Raw genomic sequence first — 25,149 nt, 5'->3', positions numbered from 1 at the left:
GAGCAAGGAGGGAATATATTAGAAAACATGGCAGAAAGCAAAGAAGAATTAAAGAGCCTCTTGATGAAAGTGAAAGAGTGGAGTGAAAAAGTTGGCTTAAAACTCAACATTCAGAAAACTAAGATCATGGAATCTGGTCCCATCACTTCATGGCAAATAGAGGGAGAAATAATGGAAACAGTGACAGACTTTATTGTGGACGGCTCCAAAATCACTGCAGATGATAACTGCAGCCATAAAATTAAAAGACGCTTGCTCCATGGAAGAAAAGTTATGACCAACCTAGAGAGCACATTAAAAAGCAGAGATGTTACTTTGCCAACAAAGGTCCATCTAGTCAAAGCTGTGGTTTTTCCAGTAGTCGTGTATGGATGTGAGAGTTGGACTATAAAAAAAAGCTGAGCACCGAAGAATTGTTGCTTTTGAACTGTGGTGTTGGAGAAGACTCTTAAGAGTCCCTTGGACAGCAAGGAGATCCAACCTGTTCATCCTAAAGGAAATCAATTCTGAATATTCATTGGAAGGACTGATGCTGAAGCTGAAACTCCAATACTTTGGCCACTACATGTGAAGAACTAACCCATTGGAAAAGACCCTGATGCTGGGAAAGATTGAAGGCAAGAGGAGAAGGGGACAACAGAGGATGAAATGGTTGGATGGCATCACTGACTCAATGGACATGAGTTTGAGCAGGCTCCGGGATTTGGTGATGGACAGGTAAGCCTGGCATGCTGCAGTCCGTGGGGTCACAAAGACTCAGAAATGACTGAGTGAATAAACTGACTGACTGACTGAAATTTGGCAAATGTTTTGATTTTTGAAATGTGATTTATAAGCTAGATATCATTTTTGTTTATAAATTGAAGAACAGATTATCAAAGTGATAATTTACATGGGTTTTTAAACCAATATCCACATCATGATATTTGCAGTTAGATTTTAGAGAAATGAGAAACATGGAAATTTCAGAGACATGGTTTGATAATTAAAAGCATTACCTTTAATTTTATGCTTTTAAAATTAATAGAACAAAATTTATGGAAGATTTAAATAGTAATGAGTTTGAGTAAGTTCTGGGAGTTGGTGATGAACAGGCAAGCCTGGTGTGCTGCACTCCATGGGGTCGCAAAGAGCTGAACACAACTGAGCAACTAAACTGACTGACTAAGGTACATTAAAACCGCGTAGAAAGACTGGCAGTCAAAACCCCTGATTTATAGCTCTCACAGTGGATCAATGACTAGCCAAGTATTTCTGTGTTTGTGAACATTTTTCATTGATATAATGTGGTCAGTTGGACTCCATTCTCTCTGTGAATTATAGGAATCATAACAGTGTCATCATCATCATGATATTTTTCAGCTGTTCTGAAAAGAAAAGAGACTATTTTCTCTATAGTATGGCAAGCTGATTAAGCATATTTTTCTTGGTTTCTGAACATATTTCTACCTTGAAGTAGCTTTGTGAATAAACTGATATTCTAGATAAAATTAGTTTAAGAAAATAAATTATTCAATAGGACCTATTAATGATCTGTCTCCCTCATTATGATTATGTAATTAATCATTTTCAAAATATAACACAAAGTTCTTAGGTTTGGTTTATTCACTAAGTCATGTCCAACTCTTGTGACCCCATGGACTATAGCCTGCCAGGCTCCTCTGTCCATGGGATTCTCCAGGCAAGAATACTGGAGTGGGTTGCCATTTCCTTCTCCAGGGGATCGTCCCGACTCAGGAATCAAACCCAGGTCTCCTGCACTGCAGGCAGATTCTTTACCACCTGAGCTATTTTAGGGCTTTTGGGGGGAAAGTTGGTATTCTTTGCAATGTCTGTCCTTGATTAGATCTCTTCACATGAAAAAAAGTGTCCTTTCAGCCATATGTAAATCACTGAAGTTAGCACACTCCCTCACATCAAACACAAAAATAAAACTCAAAATGGCTTGAAGATTTAATTATAAGACATGACACTATAAAACTCCTGGAAGAGACTGTAGGCAAAACTTTCTCTGACATTAAGTCATAGCAGTCCTTTCTTAGATCAGTCTCCCAAAGCAAAAGAAATAAAAGCAAAAGTAAACTATTGGGACAGATTAAATTTGAAAGCTTTTATACAGTGAAGAAAATCATAAGCAAAATGAAATGACAAACTATGGGAGAAAATATTTACAAACGATGTGCTTAATTTCCAAAATGTACAAACAGCTCATATAGCTTCAAAAAACCCCAAACAATCCAGTCAAAAAACAGGAAGAAGACCTAAACAGACATTTCTCTAGAGAAGACATAAAGAGAGCCAACAGGCACATGAAAAGATACTTACCACTGCTAATTATTAGAGAAATGCAAATCAAAACTACAATAATAAATTACCTCACACCAATCTAATGGTCATCATCAAAAAGTCTACAAATAATAAATGCTGGAGAGGGTGTAGAGAAAAGGTGCTGGTGGACAGGTAAATTGGTGTGGCCACTATGGAAAACATCACAAGTGCTTTAGAAAACTAAAAATAAGAGTTACCAGATAATTCAGCAATCCCACTCCTGGTCATGTATCCAGAAAAGATGAAAACTAGTTCAAAGAGATACATGCACCCCAAGGTTCATAGCAGCACTATTTACAACAGCCAAAACACAGTAGTGTTCATCTACAGATGAATCAATAAAGATATGTGCGTGCATGCTCAGTTAGTCCTGTCCGACTTTGCAACCCTGTGAACTGAAGCCCACTAGGCTCCTCTGCCCATGGGATTTTCCAGGCAAGAATACTGGAGTGGGTTGCCATTGTCTTCTCCAGAGGATCTTCCCAACCCAGGGATCGAACCTGGGTCTCCCGCTTTGTAGGCAGACGCTTTTACCGTCTGGGCCACCCGGGAAGTCTTTGGTTAAGGACAGTTCATTTATAGCACAGATATTTATTTGCTCACTCACCACAGCAAAGTCACTGTTTCTTGACTCACCATCTTCTATGCTATACCTGAGGACCTATAGGAATATATCAGGGTTGGCCAAAAAGTTCCTTCAGTAAAAATAAAAGACCTCATTTTTCATTTTCACCATGAACTTTACCGAACAATGTATTCACCATTTTGTTCTACTACCTTTTGCCATTTTAAAGGCAACTTCTTAACTCCATCTTCCCCAAACCCCTTATCTTCATAAGCAAAGAACTGTTCCAAGTGCCCTTTCTATAGTCTTCCAGGGAACTGAAATGTTTCCACTAATAGAATTGTGTAAATACCAAAATAAATGGAAATCCAAAGATGAATACCACAGATGACTCAGAACTTCCCAGCCAAGCTTTAACAGTCTTTGTCTGTCATCAAAGAAACATACAATCTTGCAATATCCTGATGGAGATTATGCATTTTCTGTTGACTAATTCTGACACTTTTTATAAAGGGCTGCCTTCAGTTGGTGTAACTGGGAGCAAAACTAATCGTTCGGTTTTCCAGAAGGAGCTTATAATAGAGCACTCCCTTCCAATCCCACCATATACACAGCATTACTTTCTTTGGACGAAGGCAGGTCTTTGATGTGGTTGGTGGTGGTTCACTTCACTTGCCCCATGATCTCTTCTGTTCTACACTATTGTACAGTATGAATTTGTCATTGCCTATCACAATTTGTTTTAAAAACGAAACACTGTCATTCACTTCAGTAGAAAATAGCATATAAGATATAGTCAAGAAGGGTTTTTTTTTAATGTGAAAGTCAAACATCAATGTGATTAACATGACCATGCTGATGCAGATGATTTTCAATGCTTGATATGGATATTTTCTGTGTGTTGGCTCTCTCCTGAGTACAGGCTATCTCCTGCATTGACTGTACTCAAATAATGTCTGAATTTTATCACTATCAACTTTAACTGGTCTAGCTGACTTTGGAGAATCCTTTAGTGAGAAATTTGCAGCATGCAACACTGCAAACCACTTCTGACATGTTTGCTCAGTCACAGCCCCTTCTCCATCTACTACACAATCTTTTTGTGTGTGTGTTTCAGTTGCATTTTTACTTTTCTTGAAAAACTAAAGCATAATAAGCTGAAAATGTTACTTTTTTCCCTTCATCTTCACTATTAAAATGGCTACACAAAAACTCACCAATTTTGAATAAAAGCTTTTTTTAAAAAAGAGATCAAATCAAGATGGTGTAGTTAAAGGAAGTATGCTCATCTCCTCCTGTGAGAGCCCCCAAATCCCAACTAGCTGTTGAACAACCATCAACAGAAGGACCCTGGAAACCACACACAAAAAGATACCCTATATTCCAAGAAAAAGGTGAAGCCACAATGAAACGGTAGGATCACAATAAAATCAAATCCTATACATACTGGGTGGGATCTAGTGGCTTACTTTTTCATAATTTAAAAAATTAAAAACCAGATAAAGGGACATGTTGCCAAAAGAAAATAAAAGTTTGCTTTTTTTTTAAATGCACACTGATATGACTGCTGTCTCAATATAATCTAGCAAAATTGTTCTGAATGAAGTTAAAGACAAGCAAGAGCCATCTTACAGAAAAAAACAAACAAACATTAAGGCCAACCAATTACATTTTTTCATTTCATACTCTGCCTCTTCTACCTTTCAACTTTAACATTCTTGAAAATAATGAAATTCTCTCAGTTCAGTTCAGTTGCTCAGTCATGTCCAACTCCTTGCAATCCCATGGACTGCATCACACCAGGCTTCCCTGTCCTTCACCAATTCCTAGAGTTTGCTCAAACTCATGTCCATTGAGTCAGTGATGCCACCCAACCATCTCATCCTCTGTCGTCCCCTTCTCCTCCTGCCTTCAGTCTTTACCAGCATCAGGGTCCTTTCAAATAAGTCAGTTCTTCACATCAGGTGGCCAAAGTATTGGAGTTTCAGCTTCAGCATCAATCTTTACAACTAATATTCAGGACTGATTTCCTTTAGGATGGACTAGTTGGATCTCCTTGCAGTCAAATGACGCTTAAGAGTCTTCTCCAACACCACAGTTCAAAAGCATCAATTCTTCAGTGCTCAGCTTTCTTTATAGTCCAACTCTCACATCCATACATGATTACTGGGAAAGCCATTGCCTTGACTAGACGGACCTTTGTTGGCAAAGTAATGTCTCTATTTTTTAACATTCTCTACGCAAACTAATTCTTCACAACCCTAAATCTAAAACATGACACTGATACTTATTTTTAGAAAGGTATTTATAAAAAGGATTTAAAGACCTGATTTCAGGTCCTGGTAAAACAATTTTTTGTTTACTTGAATCATTAAAATACAGCACTTAACTTCTCTAAGCTTCCATCCTTTCAGGAGTTTAAAAACAATGTACATTTCATGAGAATAAAAACAGTGTATATTACAAAGCCAATCATTACACTTGTTAGATTCAAATGAAAGCAAAGCAAATAAGATCAAATAACAACAGCTAACATTTATGAGTGCTCAGTACTGTCTAAGAAGCACTACTACGAACAAGCTGGTGGAGGTGATGGCATCTGAGCAGAGCTATTTAAAATCCTAAGATGCTGTTAAAGGGCTACATTCAACATGTCAGCAAATTTGGGAAACTTAACAGTGGCCACAGGACTGGAAAAGGTCAGTGTCCATTCCAATCCCAAAGAAGGGCAATGCCAAAGAAGGTTCAAACTAACACACGATTACGTTCATTTCACATGTCAGCAAGGTTATGCTTGAACTCTTTCAAACTAGGTTTCAGGAGTATGTGAACTGAGACCTTCCAGATGTACAAGCTAGAATTAGAAAAGGCAGAGGAACTAGAGATCAAATTGCCAACATTCACTGGATTGTAGAAAAACCAAGGAAATTCCAGAAAACCATCTACTTCTGCTTCACTGACTACACTAAAGCCTTTGTGTGGATCACAACAAACTGTGGAAAATTCTTAGAGATGGGAGTACCGGACCATGTTACTTGTCTCCTGAGAAACCTATATGCGGGTAAAAAAGCAACAGTTAAAACGAGACATGGAACAATGTTCTGGTTCTAAACTGGCAATGGAGTACAACAGGCTATACAGTGAGTGTCACTATGCTTGTTTAACTTCTATGCAGAATGTGCTGTGTGCTTAGTTGCTCAGCTGTGTCCCACTCTTTGCAACCCCTTGGACTGTAGCCCGTCAGGCTCCCCTGCCCATGAGGATTCTCCTGGCAAGTAGAGTGGAGTAGGCTGTCATGCCCTCCTTCAGGGGATCTTCCCAATCCAGGGATCGAACCCAGGTCTCCTGCATTGCAGACAGATTCTTTATCATCTGAGCCACCAGGGAAGCCAAGCTGGATGAATCACATGCTGGTATTAAGATTGCCAGAAGAAATATCAACAACCTCAGATATGCAGGATGCCACCCTAATGGCAGAAAAGGAAGAACAACTGAAGAGCCTCTTGATAAAGGTGAAAGAGGAGAGTGGAAAAGCAACAACTTTCAAAAAACTAAGATCATGGCATCCAGCATCATTACTTGATGGCAAACCGAGGACAAGTAGAAATAGTGATAGACTTTATTTTCTTGTGCTCCAAAATCACTGCGGAAGGTGACTGTAGCCATGAAATTAAAAGACACTTGCTCCTTGGAAATAAAGCTATGAAAAACCTAGATAGCATATTAAAAAGCAGAGATACTACTTTTCTGACAAAAGGCTGTATAGTCAAAGCTATGGTTTTTCTGGGATTCCCTGGTGGCTCAGACGGTAGAGAATCCTCCTGCAATCCCGGGAGACATGGGTTCAAACCTTGGGTCAGGAAGATTCTCTGAAGAAGGGAATGGCCACCCACTCCAGTATTCTTGCCTGGAGAATTCCATGTGCAGAGAAGCCTGGAGGGCTACAGTCTCTGTGGTCAGAGTCAGATGTGACTAAGTGACTAACACACTTAGTTTTTCTAGTAGTCATGTACAGATGTGAGAGCTGGACCATAAAGAAGGCTGAGTGACCAAGAATTGATGCTTTTGAACTGTAGCGCTGGAGAAGACTTTTGGGAGTCCCTTGGACTGCAAGGAGATCAAACCAGTCAATCCTAAAGGAAATCAACCCTGAATATTCATCCGAAGGACTAATGCTGAAGCTGAAGTTTCAACAGTTTTGCCATTTGAGGCAAAGAGCCAACTCACTGGAAAAGACCCTGATGCTGGTAAAGATTGAGGGCAGGAGGAGAAGGGAGCAATAGAGGTAAGATGGTTGGATGGCATCACCAACTCAATGGACATGAGTTTGAGCAAACTCTGGGAGATATTGAACGACAGGGAAGCCTGGCGTGCTGTAGTCCACAGGGTCACAAAGTGTCAGACATGACTTAGCGACTGAACAACTGTCCCATAATATGTTAAATCCTTTAACTATTTATTTAACCTCATTTATATCTAGTCTTCATAGAAACTCAAAAAAGTAGATATAATAATTACTCCTATTTATAGATGAGGAATTCATGACTTCGTAAAGGTTAAGTAGCTATCTAATATCACAAGTGAACAAGACACAATTGGAATTTGAATGAAAAACAGTCTCCATTTTAGTTCCTGATCCATGCTCAAGGGTTTTAGAGCTATTAATTGTTGGGGGCCACGTGAGGCACTCCGCCCATGGCAAAGGTCATGAGGAAGGAGGCTCGACATACGCAAAGGCGGGATCGAGCCTCAGGAGTCCCCCTGGAAATCCTCAAGCATCTACCCCCATAACCAGAGCCTGCCTACTTTACTACTTTGCGCTCTCCCCTACACCTCTGACTTTACGGGGGGCTGTCCCCCACCACCTCTTTCGGAGAAGGAGTTAACTTAGAGCTCCAGTTAATAATAATTCCTGGGGGTGATAGGAATGTTTCAACCTACAAACTCCTCTGAAGGTTCTCTAGCCTGCCTGACAGGCTTGTCCGGCCACATGTGATTGCTCACAGCCTCCCAACTGTGAGAGGCACGAGATGCTTTAAACCTTCTAAAAACAGGTTCTTTAGAGAAGTTAGAAAACCATTAGTATAAGTATAATGGGCTGATTAGAAATTGTATTGGTGAAGGGTTTTTCATTTGTTGAGCCAATGTTTACTGCTAAGTCTCCACATCCCCTGCCCTTATACACATTAATGAATATATAGAAGAAATAAGTATTAACCTTTGATATTAATCATGTTAGACCTTAGGCTAAGTAAATTCTTTCCTTAATTAAAACCCACTACACCCTCACCCTATAGGAATGTAACTTTATTTGGGTGGCGTCTGTTTAAGAATAATCACCCCTGGAGAAATAAGTGTCCTGGTTGACTGACTGCTGTCACAAGGAGAGGGTCATAAATTGTCAGCAGGCCCCCCTGGCCAGAAGATGATGTAACACCCCTGAGACCTCTGTATACATTTGTATAAAGCACCTGACTTTGATAAAAGTCAGGACTGCTGACCCCACGTGACTTTTGCATAACATCTCAGTGTATAAAAGTAGACCATGGAAAATAAAGAATTGGGATCAGTTCCTCGAAAGACTGGTCTCCCCATGTCTCTCTCTCACTCTGGCTGAGTCTCCATCTGGAGCGCGGAACCCACCATGCTTACTAATTATGCCTGGGCTTCTAAGATCCGACCGGGGAGGCCTCAGTGTCTCCTCTCCTTCGGGAGAACGGAAGGACGCCTGTAGCCTACGTAAGTGGTGCAAACTTCTTGTCTTGAAGTTTTATTGGTCCCCCGTGTAAACCAAGCTACTCAGCCTCTTTTCTCCACTGAATTTTCCTACTGACCTATCCTCATTCTATTACTCTTTATATCTTTGATGAATAAATAATTAAATAGGTCGCCGACGCCGTCCCCACTTCGAATACCTTGGATCAGCCGGGGCTGGACCCCAGCAATTAATGCTGTTTATACATGCAAGGTGATTATTACTATTTTAGCATTACTCATAATGTCACTAATAATAACAGTTTCAACCTGGTAATCTAGTTCTTAAATCTCCAACATTTAGGAGTGCATCAGCAACAAGAAGAAGTGATGATGGTGGCGATAAAGAGGACTTGTCCACATACTTAAAATCTCAGTGAACTCCTCTAAATTCATACCTCAAGACAAGTACTCATTCAATGCAGTTCATTCTATGTAAAATATTTACTTTCAAGGGTAAATATTTCAGCGGGTCAATTAGTACTGTAAAATAATTTAAATAGCCTCAATTTCATTTCATAAAATTTTTTAACAAGAAAATTTCTTCGTTACCTTAGTCTCAGTTGTAAAGGATTATTTTGTGATCATGATAATTAGTCAATGTTTATTGAAAACATACAGTATATTCAAGAAACTAGAGAAATGATGTCAAGAGAGAAAGAGGAAAAGAACTTTAAAGATTTCCTCAAACTGAGAGAAATATCTCACAAGCTTTCTAGCTCCTTCAGGGTCCTTCATGATTAAGAAATTAATAATCTCCTGAAGACTAATTTAATTTGCAACTTGCCTTGAAAAATGGTGTCCTGGGTAACAGGCACAAGTAGCATGGTTACCATAAAGATAATATGGTCACTCACTATTTAAAAATTATTAAATTGGCATTCAAGACCAGTGCTGCTCAACAGAACTTGCTCAACAGAACTTTCAGCAATAATGGAAACATTCCCCTACCTGCACTGTCTACTAGGTAACCACTAGCCACACGTGGCTATTGAGCACTTGAAATGTGATTATGGTAACAAAGCAACTGATTTTAAGTTTATTTAATTTTAATTAAGTTGCCATATGTGAATAGAGGCTATTATGACAGTACAGGTCTACATCATAAGGTTAAAAATAACCCTTTGAATTGATTGGCATGAACCTATGTTCAAGATACTAACTTTTTCTGGATGAACTAAAATAAATCCAGTTCCTGCGGTTACAAACCTGAGTCTGATTCTGGACCCACAATTACCCCTTCAAGGCACTCTATGGGTCAGCCTGAAACATAACCACATCCTACCACAACTTCTCTGTAGCAGTGCTCATCTATACCCTCTCCCTAAGATTCCCTACCCTATCTGTGTCGCACAAAGCATTTTTCAAATAGTCCTTACTTTCTTTCGCCTCCTCTTAATCAAATTGACAGAAACTAAAGCACATTCCAAAGGCAACAAGCAGAGCTGCTAAAATGAAGACAGTGGAGATGGACACTTTTATCTAAAGACATGAACTCAAATATAAATCAAACACTAAAACTTAGTAGTCACATCCAAAACCCCAGGTGGATATGCAGCCTAGTCATAAAACTCTTAAACTATGACAAGCTGAAAAATGGAGCTCAAGTAAGACCCACAATTATTAAAAGGTTGGCTCACAGACAACCAAAGTGTAATAAAATGCCCAAGAGGTCTGTCTGGCCTTTTATTATTTTCACAAATCAATTCTAACAGAAAGTTACTACACATTAATAAGAAATAATTGGGGAAATTTAGAGACGGGAAAGAGAAGACAATGAGGAAGATGGGGGAAAGAGTATATTTCAATACATTCACTATCTTCCTGTTCCCTCCTAAGTCTAAGAAATTCAAGTTATACAAAGTAAGAACTAAACTGAAGACTACTGAGTTGTTTTCTTTTCTTACACTCAATTTTTCCTCAAACGAAAATTAGGCATGTTCAAAAAATGATGTAAAATCATTAAAAGTTAACTCCACAAAAACTATTCCAGGAGTATTTAAACTCTTAAAAAATGTTAAACCTAGATATCAGGCTTTTAAACTTCAATTATTCAAATTGCAGTTATAATTTACTTTCAGATCTATCAATAAGAATTAGAATATTTAGTACAGCTTGAGTTTGAGGTTCTTTGCTTAGTAATTATATAACACTGTCTTTTCACAGGCCATTTAAAAAGTTCATCTTCATTTCCCAGCCCTTTTATCCTATTAACTGGAAGCAGCCAAGACTAAAGCAGTTCTTTAACTGAATAAACTCTCTTAATCTGTAGTTTGAAAACTGTCACTTTGCTATTTATTTTGGCTTACAGGATGCATGGAAACTACACTTTAAGATACACTGTGTATTATTTAATAATAATAATAATACACTGTGTATTATTTAATACACTGTGTATTTAATAATACACTGTGTATTATTAAGATTAATACACACCATTTTATGTTTAAGCTGATCAACAGGAAGGTAGCAGAGAGCAATGAGAGGCGGTCCCTTCAACTAACCATCCAAGAGCCCCATAACCTCACCAAGCAATTTACCAGTCCCGCCCCTAATACGCCCACCAGTACTCCAAAAATAGTCAGGCGGCTTTAAAACCCCCCCACCAGCCTGACTGTCAGGACTTTCCCCACTCTAGCACACTGACACACCCCTAACTATCCAGTACTAAGGTAACCTTTGGTGGCCACTGGACTTTAACTGCTCATAAATATTCCTTGAAAACATACATCTAATTATAACAGACTGAATTATGTAAAGGACATGCACAGTAGAGCATCCTTCCATATTACTATAACTTGCAGCAGTTACTCAACAAACTCCCTGGATTATGCAAATGATCCTGCCTTAAAAACTCTTGTACTCCAACCCTCCAGGGAAATTTGCCTCCCTTGGCGGCCCTCTCTCATGAAGTGTTCTCTCTGTTCTTTGTGTGCACTTAGTCGGGTCCAACTCTTTGCAATTTGTTCTTTCTTTCTTTATTGTTAATAAACCTGCTTGCAATGGGGTAAGACCTTAAATTCTTTGCATCTCTACCAAGAGCCAAGGCCCACAGGAAGAAGTCTCCAGCTTCCTTCTGCTAACAAAGTCACCTTCTTAACAATTAGAAACAATCAGAGTAAATTCACTGGCTGAAAAATCAAAGTACAATACAAAAGAAATTGTTCAGTTCTAACCACTTAAACATCATCTATTAGAATACTCATTTCTTTTCTTAAAATGATAGTGTGAGAAACAGAAGTATCTGTTCCTTTTACATGAAAATGGAAAAATGAGCACAGACATTCTTTCCCCAGGTTTTAAAAGTATATTGCACCACAGACAGTTTCAAAATATTTTGTAGATGAGAATGACAATCTAACAGGACAAATTTTTTAATGTGGAACCAGAAAACTGAGAGGAAGAGAGGAGGGAGAAAGAGCTACTGTGGCATAATTAAAAGAAAAAACAATACCAAAATATATTTTAAGTTCAGAGCATACCTAGTATCAAAGTGTACTCTCTTTGGTAAGTTTAGAAATTAAGATCACAACAAATATCAAAGTATACTTTTTCTGGTATAACAGAAAGGAAATATTCAGGAAGCCAGTCTGAAAAATTTAAGTCAAGAAACAGGCACTAATCAAACAACAACAAAAACAAATCTAAGAGCATAGCCATATCATTCACTTAGGCAGGTTCTAAACAATGCTCTACTCCAGGCATATGTTTTACAGAAAAAAAGGAATGGCATGAACAACAATCCCACAATTGGCAAACGCTGACTGCATGTTTTTTCTTTTACTAAGGTGGAGAGAAAAAAATCCCCATTATTTGCTATGTTAGTGCTTTTAGAATCATAGAATATGAACCACTACACAGAAGTATAAAATGAAGTAGGGCAAAAGTTAACAGGGTTTCGTCAAGAGAACAGACTGGTCATAGCAAACACTATTTCCAACAGCTCAAGAGAAGACTCTACACATGGACATCACCAGATGGTCAATACTGAAATCAGATTTATTGTGCTCTTTGCAGCCAATGATAGAGAAGCTCAATACAGTCAATAAAAACAAGGCCTGGAGCTGACTGTGACTCAGATCATGAGCTCCTTACTACAAAATTCAGGCTTAAACTGAAGAAAGTAGGGAAAACCATTAGGCCATTCCGGTATGATTGAAATCAAATCCCTTATGATTATATAATGGAAGTGACATATAGATGCAAGGAATTAGATCTGATAAAGTGAAGTAAAACTATGGATGGAGGTTTATAACAGTGTACAGGAGGAGGTAACCAAAACCATCCCCAAGAAAAAGAAATGCAAGAAGGTAAAGTGGTTGTGTGAGAAGGCTTTACAAATAGCTGAGCAAAGAAGAGAAGCAAAAGGAAAGGGAGAAAGGGAAAGATACATTCAAATGAATGCAGAGTTCCAGACAATAACAAGGAGAAATAAAAAGGCCTTCTTATATGAACAATGTGAAGAAACAGAGAAAAACAGTAGAATGGCAAAGACTAGCCACCTCTTCAAGAAAACTGGGAGATATCAAGGGGAACATTTCATGCAAGGATGGGCATGATAAAGGACAGATACAGTAACGACCTAACAGAAGCAGAAGGGATTAAGAAAAGGTTGCAAGAATACACAGAAGAACTATACAGAAAGGGTCTTAATGACCCAGATAACCACGATGGTGTGGTCATTCACCTAGACCCAGACATCCTGGAGTGTAAAGTCAAATAGGCCTTAGAAAGTATTATTACAAACAAAGCTAGTGGAAGTGATGGGTACCTAGCTGAGCTATTTAAAATCCTAAAAGATGCTGCTGTGGAAGTGCTCCATATAATATGTCAGCAAATTTGTCATACAATATGTCATACAAAACTCAGCTGTGGCCACAGGACTGGAAAAGGTCATTTTTCATTCCAATCCCAGGGAAGGACAAAGCCAAAGAATGTTCAAACTACCATACGACTGCACTCATTTCACATGCTAACAAGGTTATGCTCAAAATGCTTCAGGCTTGGCTTCAGCAGTACATGAACCAAGAACTTCCCCAGATGAACAAGCTGGATTTAGGAAAGGCAGAGGATCTAGAGAGCAAAATGTCAACATTTGTTGGAAAGCAAGGGAATTCCAGAAAAACATATATTTCTGCTTCACTGACTACGCTAAAGCCTTTCACTGTGTGGATCACAACGAACTATGAAAAATTCTTAGAGATGGGAGTATCAGACCATCTTACCTATCTCCTGAGAAACCTGTATGTGGGTCAAAAAGCAACAGTTAGAACTGAACATGGAACAACAGACTGCTTCAAAACTGGGAAAGAAGTACAACAAGGCTGTATATTGTCACCTTGTTTATATAACTTATATGCAGAGTACATCATGTGAAATGTGGGGCTGGATGAATCACAAGCTGGAATCAAGAGTGCTGGGAGAAATATCAACAACTTCAGAAATTCAGATGATAACACTAAGGGAAGAAAGGGAATAGGAACTAAAGAGCCTCTTGATAAGGGTTAAAGAGAAGAATAAAAACCTGGCTTAAAACTCAACATGCAAAATACTAGGATCATGATTTCCAGTTCCATCACTTTATAGCAAATAAAAAACGAAAAAGTGGAAGCAGTGACAGATTTTATTTTCCTGGGCTCCAAAATCACTGCAGACAGAGACTACAGCCATGAAATTGAAAGGAAGGAAAACTATAACAAACCTAAATAGTGTATTAAAAAGCAGAAATATCACTTTGTCAAAGACAAAGGTATGCATATAGTCAAAGCAATGTTTTTTCCAGTGTCATGTGCAGATGTGAGAGTTGGACCATAAAAAAGGCTGAGCACCAAAGAATTAATGCTTTCAAACTGTGGTGCTGGAAAAGACTACTGAAAGTTTCCTGGGCTGCAAAGAAATCATCAAACCTGTTATTCTGAAGGAAATTATCCCTAAATATTCTTTGGAAAGACTGATGCTGAAGCTGAAGCTACAATACTCTGGCCAACTGAGGTGAAGAGTTGACTCATTGGAAAAGACCCTGATGCTGGGAAAGATTGAAGGCAAAAGGAGAAGGGGGCGGGAGAAGGTGAGATGGTTAGATAGCATCACCGACTCAATGGACATGAATTTGAGCAAACTCCAAATCAGGAAAGGAGTACGTCAAGACTGCATATTGTCTTCCTGCTTATTTAACTTATGTGCAAAGTACATCATACAAAATGCCAGGCTGGATGAAGCACAAGCTGGAATCAAGATTGCCGGGAGAAATATCAATAACCTCAGATATGCAGATACCACCACCCTTATGGCAGAAAGTAAAGAACTAAAGAGTTTCTTGATGAAAGTCAAAGAGGAGAATGAAGAAGTTGGCTTAAAACTCAATATTCAGAAAACTAAGATCATGGCATTCAGTCCCATCACTTCATGGCAAATAGATGGGGAAATAATAGAAACAGTGAGAGACTTTATTTTCTTGGGCTCCAAAATCACTACAGATGGTGAGTGCAGCCAAGAAATTAAAAGACGCTTGCTCCTTGGAAGAAAAGTTATGATCAACCTGGACAGCATATTAAAAACAGAGACATTACTTTGCCAACAAAAGTCTGTCTAGTCAAAGCTATGGTCTTTCCAGTAATCATGTATGGATGTGAGTTGGACTATCAAGAAAGCTGAGGGCCAAAGAATTGATGCTTTTGAATTGTGGTGTTGAAGAAGACTCTTGAGAGTCCCTTGGACTGCAAGGAGATCCAACTAGTTCATCCTAAAGGAAATCAGTCCTGATTATTCATTGGAAGGACTGATGCTGAAGCTGAAACTCCAATACTTTGGCCACCTGATGCAAAGAACTGACTCAATGGAAAGGACCCTGATGCTAGGAAAGATTGAAGGCAGGAGGAGAAGGGGATGACAGAGAATGAGATGGTTGGATGGCATCACCAACTTGATGGACATGAGTCTGAGCAAGCTCCAGGCGTTGGTGATGGACAGGGAAGCCTGGCATGCTTCAGTCCATGGGATCGCAAGGAGTCAGACACGACTGAGCGACGGAACTGAACCAGGAGATACTGGAGAACAGAAGAGCCTGGAATGCTGCTATCTATGTGGTGAGAAGGGGACGACAGAGGATGAGATGGCTGGATGGCATCACTGACTCGATGGACATGAGTCTCAGTGAACTCCGGGAGTTGGTGATGGACAGGGAGGCCTGGCATGCTGTGATTCATGGGGCCGCAAAGAGTCGGACACGACTGAGCGACTGATCTGATCTGATGTGGTGGCAAAGAGTCAGACACAACTTAGCAACTGAACAACAGCAACACAACAGCAGCAACAATAATAATATATATACTAAAAGCATAAAGTGGTTTTATGTTCATCTTTGCTGTAAGAATGTTTTAAGAGTTTATATGATCCTCCTCTTCTATGAATCAAAGATGTCAACTATAGTACAAGTTCTGACAGAAATTTTGTAATTTTACATGTTCTTTTATATTTATTGGTATTTATGATACTTGTTGATATTTATTTTTAAGGTTGGTTAAATTGACTACTAAAAGTAAAATTTTCATTGCAATTATTAAATCGTGAAAAGCAAAATTTCTATTATAATCATTCAATTAAAGTCATAATTTAAAAAAATAAATAAATAAAAAATAATTGGGAAAAAATTAGGAACATGTGAATAGAAGCCTATAATATTTTTTTAATATAAAAGAAACAAAGTGGATGCACTGTGCAACTACATAGCTTTATATTTCTTGACTCAGCCATTTCTCCTCAAATTCAGAATTTTGTTATTACATGAATCATAATATTCATTCTCATAATGAATGCTGTTCTTAAAGACAATTTAAGAGGTTTTCCTGCATTTGAGATACAAGCTTATAGCTTATTAATGAGGTGATTCTGATACAATTTCTATTATTCACAGTTTATAAAATTCAGAGAGTAGCTTCAATAAAATAGCATCACTAAGAAATTCTTAAAGAGAAAGTATACATATGAAAAGTGTAAGGGGTTTCCTATATTACATGTAAGAATATCAACAAAATCTCACAATGAATAGCTGAACTGAAAGCTAAGTTTTATTTATTATGGAGGGGAATAGTACTTATGGAGGACAACAGCAATTTGGTCAAAATGCTTATTAAGAAGCTCTGATATAATTTTTCCATAAAAGAGACATATAAAAAGACAGAATAAACTTGAAAAAAATTACATTGAAGCACAAAGCTTAGACACTCCAAGTGCTTAGTCTTTATAATTAGGATTTCTTCCACATGTAGATTGAGGCAACAAGTTGTAAAATGTTTGGCACCAAAACTTTCACCATTCATTACAGAGTCATCCATAACTAATAAGATCAGAAAGGAAAACTACATGTAAAAATTAAAGTCTCATCTCTTAACTAAAGAACTGTAAAAGGATATTTAAACAGTATCTAACATAGTACTTTTTTTTTGGCACAGTCTTTTTTTTTCAAGTATAGTTGATTTACAATATTATGTTTCACACGTACAGCAAAGTGATTCGAACAAAACATGTTGGGTACACTTTTTCCAATTATTGTCCAACACAGATTATAACAAGATACTGATCACTTTTTCCAATTATTTTCCACTACAGGTTATTACAAGATATTGAATATAGTTCCCTGTACTGTTTGCAGCAATAGAGACACAGATGTAGAGAACGAACATGCAGACACACCTGGGGAAAGAGAGTGGGACGAACTGAGAAAGCAGCGCGGACATAACACACCACCATGTGTAAAACAGACGGCTGGGGGGAAGCTAGTATGTAACATAGTACTTTTTGAACAGATATTCACAAAATAAGTTAAACTGTTGTAATTTTAAAAAAGAATTTAACTTAAAAATACAAAAGCTAAAGGAAAACACTTCATTAACACAATTCTGAAAGAAAAAGGTAATAACTCAGTTTACAAAAAGAGGAGTGTGGTGGAGTGAGGGCAATTTAAACTAGCTAGTATAAGAAATTTTCATTTTCAAACAGTATAAGAATCTCCAGCATGTAATAACACATGCATCTTTCAGATTATGTGACCAAAAAAGGGAGGTGATCATCCTGAAAGTATCACCAAAAGCTCTATGTTTTCAAATCTGTTGGAGTTTCAGACACAAAAAGCAATATATTACATGATTCTCTTTACATGAAATATCCAATACTGGAAAATCCACAGAGATAGAAAGTAGATTAGTAGTTGCTAGGGGCTGGAGAGAGGAGAGAACAAGGAATGACTGCTAATGGGTACATGGTTACATTTTTGATAAAAATGGTCTAAAGGTAGAATGGTAATGAATGCACAACTCTGTGAATTCACTAAAAAAAAATCACTGAACAGTACATTTTCCAAGCGTGAACTTTATGGTACATGAATTATATTTCAATAAAACTATCATTAAAAGATTGAATTTAAATTAAAAAGTAACCTCACAGAATTCATAATGTCAATTTATACAACAGATTATCATTTAAAGCTTTCCACCTGTTTCAGTAATTTCTTTTTTACCTTGGCAAGGCGACTCATCTGATCCTCTGAGAGAGTACTGCTTGTTCTGCCAGGAGTTTTGGTGGGTTCTGATCCATCTGCTTCCACGTTAGGCCAGACTTTCAAGTCATGCATCCCTTGGCGAAACATGCTAGGCAAAAAGAATGTTCAGGAAAGAATTAATTTAGTTCATTATGGGAATTTTTTGATTTCTAAATAGAGACAATTCCAGCAAGCCTCCAGTGGAATATAAAGCAATTAACCAAGCAACTGAATCCACGTAGCACTGTTTTCCACATCCTTCTTTTTTCCTTCAAGCAGTTAGAAATATTACAGATATTCCAAAGATAGAGTGCAAAAAGAGAAGCATCAGGAATAGGGTACACATACTTCATCACTTCAGTGGAAATCTTAGAAACAGAAACCAAATTTCTACCCAGAAAGAGAATGTCACATTTACATCGATCGAAACTAAAATTAAAATAATTACATAACTTGCCACTTTAAGTGACAATTCAGCAGAGTATTAATAGACAGTGGTGTTGAACAGCTGGGATTTGGATCCCTGCTGTGCCAAATGTTACTTACAAGACTTTTGGTAAACTATTTAACATCTCTGTGTTAGCTTCCTCATCTATAAAATGAGTAAAATAAAGAGTAACTGTGTCTCACACAGAAATATTAAATAAACCAATACAAGTAACAAGTACTTAGAATAGTGCCTATCATATAATACGAACTCAATAAATATAAGCTACTATTTTCCTTTCGCTGGGTAGAGGCTTATTTTTCTCCTGTCTTCTTTTGCATAAGAGAGATGTCTAAAAGGGAATACAATACTGTATTCAAATAAGAAAAAATGCCCATGTCTACAAATCAGAAATTTAACATATTGTCAGAATTCAGACTGAGCTGGATGATCCTACTTTAAAGTGAAAGACTGTATCACCTTTGTCACGCTTTTGCTTCCTTCAAAAACTATCAAAGAGGAGTCGGGATGGCAGAAGAGAAGGACGTGGAATTCATGTCTCCTCACCAGGACATCAAGAATATATGTATAAATGGAACAATTCTCACACAGAGTACCTACTGAACATTAGAAGAAGACTCTGAACACCTAAAAGGACAAGAAAAATCCCCTCACAGTGGGGTAGAAAAAAAGAAAGGAAAAAAAAAGAATCAAAAAAGGGACCAGCAACCCTGGGGGGAAGCTGAAGGCGAGAAGAGGTTCTTGCAATCAGAAAATCCCCTCATGGTGGGGAAATCTGCGGGGACAGAAAGGAACCTTCGGAGGATCAAAGAACACGGTGGACCATCTGTGAAAGGCAGGACAAAGTAAGAACTGTGCACACGGTCTGTACTGCAGCCTTGCCCAGCCCAGCCTGAGTCACGTGTCTTCTGTCGGGAGGAGGGCTGGGTGCTGGAAAGTGGGGTTTGGACATGGACCCAGGAAGGGGACAGCTGGTGGCTGTGAAGAGAGCCTGAATGGACAGCAGTAAGGAGTTCAACAACTGAGAAAGTCTGCAGAAGAAGGCCAGGACACCACAGAAGCAAGGCACCACTGCTGAGTGGTGAGCAACAGGCGGGGCTGTCATTTTAATCCCCATCCCCACCCACCCGCTTCAGCCCATACAAGCACTGGGAGGTGCACTCATCTGAGCAGGCTCACCCTCCCCACACACCTCAAGCCAAGGTCTCCTCTGCCAGGACAGGCTCTAGCATCCTGAGCATCATCCATCCCAAAGCCTCCTTCAAAATCAGCCCTGGGCGCCAACTGACCAAGACAGGATTTTGCCAGTGCTGGTGGGGGCTGAGAGGACTGAATACAAAAATGTGGGGCTAAGAGCACAAAGGTGAAGGAATTCCAGCTGAGCTACTTCAAATCCTAAAAGATGATGCTGTTAAAGTGCTGCACTCAATATGCCACCAAATTTGGTAAACTCAGCAGTGGCCATAGGACTGGAAAAGGTCAGTTCTCATTTCAATCCCAAAGAAAGGCGATGTCAAACAATGTTCAACCTACCGGACAATTGCATTCATTTCACATGCTAGCAAATTATGCTCAAAATTCTAGGCTTCAACAGTACATGAACAGAGAACTTCCAGATGTTCAAGCTGGATTTAGAAAAGGCAGAGAAACCAGAGATCAAATTGCCAACCTCTAATGAGTCATGGCAAAAACAAGAGAATTCCAGAAAAACATCTACTACTGCATCATCGACTACTTAAAGCCTTTGACTATGTAAATTACAACAAATTGTAGAAAAGTCTCAAAGAGATGGGAATACCAGACCACCTGACCTGTCTCCTGAGAAATCTGTATGCAGGTCAAGAACCAACAGTTAGAACAGGATGTGGAACAACAGACTGCTTCAAAATTGGGAAAGGAGTACGTCAAGGCTGTACTTGACAATATATGTCAAATACAATACAATATATGTCAACCTGCTTATTTAACTTATATGCAGAGTACATCAAGATAAATGCCAGGCTGGATGAAGCACTGGAATTAAGACTGCCCGGAGAAATATCGATAACCTCAAATATGCAGATGACACCACCCTTAAGGCAGAAAGTGAAGAAGAACTAAAGAGCCTCTTGATGAAAGTGAAAAAGAGTGAAAAAGCTGGCTCAAAACCCAACATTCAGAAAACTAAGATCATGGCATCTGGTCCCATCACTTCATGGCAAACAGATGGGGAAACAATGGAAACAGTGACAGACTTTATTTTCTTGGGCTTAAAAATCACTGCAGACGATGACTGCAACCATGAAATTAAAATATGCTTGCTCCTTGGAAGAAAACCTATGACAAACCTAGACAGCATATTAAAAAGCAGAGATATTACTTTGCTGACAAAGGTCCATGTAGTCAAAGCTATGGTTTTTCCAGTAGTCATGTATGGATGTGAGAGTTGGACCATAAAGAAGGCTGTTGTTGTTATTCAATCACTCAGTCATGTCTAACTCTTTGTGACCCCATGGACTGCAGCACTGAAGAATTGATGTTTTCGAACTGTAGTGTTGGAGAACACTCTTGAGAGTCCCTTGGACAGCAAGGAGATCAAACCAGTCAATCCTAAAGGAAATCAACCCTGAATATTCATTGGAAGGACTGATGCTGAAGCTGAAGCTCCAGTAGTTTGGACACCTGATGTGAAGAGCTGACTCACTGGAAAAGACCCTGATGCAGGGCAAGATAGAAGGCAGGGGGAGAAGGGGACAACAGAAGACAAGAAGGTTGGATGCCATCATCGACTCAATGGACAAAAGTTTGAGCAAACTCTGGGAGACTGTGAAGGACAGGGAAGCCTGCTGTGTTGCAGTCCATGGGGTTGCAAAGAGTCAGACACGACTGAACAAGAGAACGGATGTGGAGAGAGGACTGCTGTTGACCCTGAGGATACAAGAAAGAGAACAGGAGTGTGAGGCCCTGAGTGGAACGTCCCTAAAGGAAGTATGGTTTGCCTAGGAAATGAGGCACCACTGTTGACTGGCATGTGGAGTGGGGGGGTGGGGGGTGTCACTGTCCCCACATGCCAGCCCCTGCCTCCACAGATACCTGGAGGGACTCCCACCAGAGTAAGCATGCCCCATTCTGTTACCCAACTGCCTGCCAATCTCCACCACCACAGGCAATTCACACACACCCCAGTGTGGCTGCACAGCCCTGTGGGCCTGAGTAAGTCTGCCTCAGTCAGCCATTGCTTTCGCTCCCTTTTGCATGGGTGTAGAACAGATGCCAGAAGGGGGTTTACATGCAGAGCTGGGGCCAACACCAAATCTGAGCCTCAGGGGCTGTGCAACTAAGTTAGAGGAATGAAATCTCCAGGTAGCTGGACAAGCCTCAGACTAAATCCCTGAGATTGGTTTGGTAAACCCTGCATCTGTGGGATATCTGAATAGACGAGTGTCCCACAACTGACACGAGTCTAGCATTAGCAGCAGTGGACTTTGAGAGAAAGTAGTACATGCAGAAGTTGGGCCAGGTCAGAGTCTGGGATGCAGCAAAAGCAGTTCATAGACGAAAGTTTATAGCAATACTGTCTCATCTCAAGAGATAAGTAAAATCTCAAGTAAACCACCTTAATTTACACCTAAAGCAACTAGAGAAAGAACAAACAAAACCCAAAGTTAAGTATAAGGAAAGAAATCATAATGATCAGAGCAGAAATAAATAAAATAAAGACAAAATAACAGAAAAGATCAATGAAACAAAAAGGTTTTTCTTTAAGAAGATGAACAAAATCAATAAACTTTTAGCCAGACTCATCAAGAAAAAAGTGAGAGGACTCATATTTATAAAATTGGAAATGAAAAAAAGAGAAGCTACAACTGACACCACAGAAATACCAAGAATCATAAGAGACTACTACAAACAACCATATGCTCCAAATATGGACAAACTGTCAGAAAGATAAAACCTTCCAAGGCTGAATCAGGAAGATACAGAAAATATGAGCAGACCAATCACAAGTACTGATTGAAGCTGTGATTAAAAATATTCCAAAGGCCAGGGCCAGAAGCCTTCACAGGAGAATTCTATCAAACACTTAGAGAAGAGCTAAGACGTATCCTTCTCAAACTCTTCCAGAACACTGCAGAGAGAAGAAAACTCCCAAGCTCATTCAATGAGGCCACTATCACCTGAATACCAAAACCAAACAAAGGTATCACAAAAAAAGAAAATTACAGGTCAGTATCTCTGATGAACATACATACACAAATCCTCAACAAAATACTAGCAAATAGAGTCCAACAGCACATTAAAAGGATCAGATGCCAGGATCAAGTAGGATTTACTGCAACCTAGCCAACAAAGGTCCGTCTAGTCAAGGCTATGGTTTTTCCAGTGGTCATGTATGGATGTGAGAGTTGGACTGTGAAGAAAGCTGAGCCCCAAAGAATTGATGCTTTTGAACTGTGGTGTTGGAGAAAACTCTTGAGAGTCCCTTGGACTGCAGGGAGGTCCAACCAGTCCATCCTAAAGGAGATCAGTCCTGGGTGTTCATTGGAAGGACGGATGTTGAAGCTGAGACTCCAATACTTTGGCCACATGATGGGAACAGATGACTCATTTGAAAAGACCCTGATGCTGGAAAAGATTGAGGACAGAAGGAGAAGGGGACGGCAGAGGATGAGATGGTTGGATGGCATCACCGACTCAATGGACATGAGTTTGGGTGAACTCCAGGAGTTGGTGATGGACAGGGAGGCCTGGAGTGCTGCAGTTCATGGGGTCTCAAAAAAGTTGGACACAACTGAGCGACTGAACTGAACTGAACTGATTGCAGGGATGCAAGGATTCTTCAATATATGCAAATTAACCAAAGTGATCCACCACATTAACAAAGTGAAGAATAAAAACCATGTAATCATTTCCATAGATGCAGAAAAAGCTTCTGACAAAATTCAACCCATTTATGGTAAAAACTCTCCAGAAAATGGGCAAAGAAGGAACCTACCTCTATATAATAAATGCCATATATGACAAAGCTACATCAAATATAATTCTCACTGGTAAAAAACTGAAAGTATTTCCTCTAAGAACAAGACAAGGGTGTCCACTCTCACCACTTTATTTATTCAACAAAGATTTGTAGTCTTAGCCACAATCATCAGAGAAGAAAGAGAAATAAAAGGAATCCAAACTGGAAAAGAAGTAAAACTGTCACTGTTTGCAGAAGACATAATACTGTACATAGAAAATCCTAAAGATACCATCAGAAAATGACTAGAGCTCATCAATAAATTTAGTAAAGTTGTAGGATACAAAATTAATACACAGAAATCTCTTGCATTTCTGTACATTAACAATGAAAGATTAGAAAGATAAATTAAGGAAACAATTCTATTTACCACTGCAACAACAACAGCAAAAAATACCTAGGAATAAATCTACCTAGGAGGCAAAAGACTATACGCAGAAAACTGTTAAGATACTGATAAAAGCAATCAAAGATGACAGAAACAGATAGAGATATACTATGTTCCTGGATTACAAGACTCAATATTGTGAAAACGACTATACTACCCAAAGCAATTTACAGATTCAATGCAATTGCTATCAAATTACCAATGACATTTTTCACAGATGAGAACAAAAAATTTTACAGCTTATTTGGAAACACAAAGACCCTGAAGAGCAAAACAATCTTGAGAAAGAAAACTGAAGCTGGAGGAACAGTAAAAATAAATAAATAAATAAATATATATATATATATATAAAAATACAAAAAATAAAATCTAGACAGTAAATTAAAAAGCAGAGACATTACCAAAAAAAAAAAAGATGTATGGTACTGGCACAAAACAAGAGATCAATGGAATAGGATAGAAAACCTAGAGATAAACCAGCACATTTATGGTCACCTAACCTAAGACAAGGGAGGCAATACTATACAATGGACAAAAGACAGTGTCTTAAATAAGTGGTGCTGAGAAAATTGGACAGCAGCATGTAAAAGAATGAAGTTAGAACACTACCTAACACCGTACACAAAAATAAACTCAAGTAGATTAAAGACCTAAATATAAGGCCAGATACTATAAAACTCTTAGAGGAAAACACAGGTAGAATACCCTTTGACAGAAATCATAGCAAGATCTTTTTGGACTCATCTCCTAGAGTACTGAAAATAAAAACAAAAATAAACAAATGGGACCTAATTAAATTTAAAAGCTTTTACACAGCAAAGGAAATAAAAAACAAGATGAAAAAACAACCCTCAGAATGGGACAAAATATGTTTAAATGAAGCAACTGACAAAAGATTAATCTCCAGAATATACAAACCACTCATGCCGCTCAATACCAAAAAAAAAAAAACAGTGAAGGAAGACCTAAATAGACATTTCTCCAAAGAAGACATACAGGTAGCCAACAAACACAAGAAAAGATGCTCAACATCACTAATTAGTAGAGAAATGCAAATTAAAACTACCATGAGGTATCATGTCACATTAGTCAGAATGGCCATCATCAAAAAATGTACCCGGGACAGGGTGTG

At 38.7% G+C, this 25,149-nt stretch overlaps 1 protein-coding gene across 4 annotated transcripts in view; it reads right to left on the bottom strand.

Annotated features, from left to right (window-relative positions):
- Nucleotides 1–25,149, bottom strand: part of PIK3C3 (phosphatidylinositol 3-kinase catalytic subunit type 3) — a 167,027-nt gene that overhangs the window by 126,567 nt on the left and 15,311 nt on the right. For all 4 annotated transcript variants that reach the window (XM_006056957.4, XM_044934742.2, XM_044934741.2 and 1 more), the window contains exon 4: nucleotides 18,162–18,291. In XM_006056957.4, the coding sequence (XP_006057019.1) occupies nucleotides 18,162–18,291 (130 nt within the window). The remainder of the gene's footprint in view (nucleotides 1–18,161; nucleotides 18,292–25,149) is intronic.

Source organism: Bubalus bubalis, chromosome 22 (assembly GCF_019923935.1).
Source record: "Bubalus bubalis isolate 160015118507 breed Murrah chromosome 22, NDDB_SH_1, whole genome shotgun sequence".
Classification (NCBI taxonomy): Eukaryota; Metazoa; Chordata; class Mammalia; order Artiodactyla; family Bovidae; genus Bubalus; species Bubalus bubalis.
Note: the sequence above shows the minus strand (reverse complement) of the source record. Positions and strands in the feature narration are given on the sequence as shown.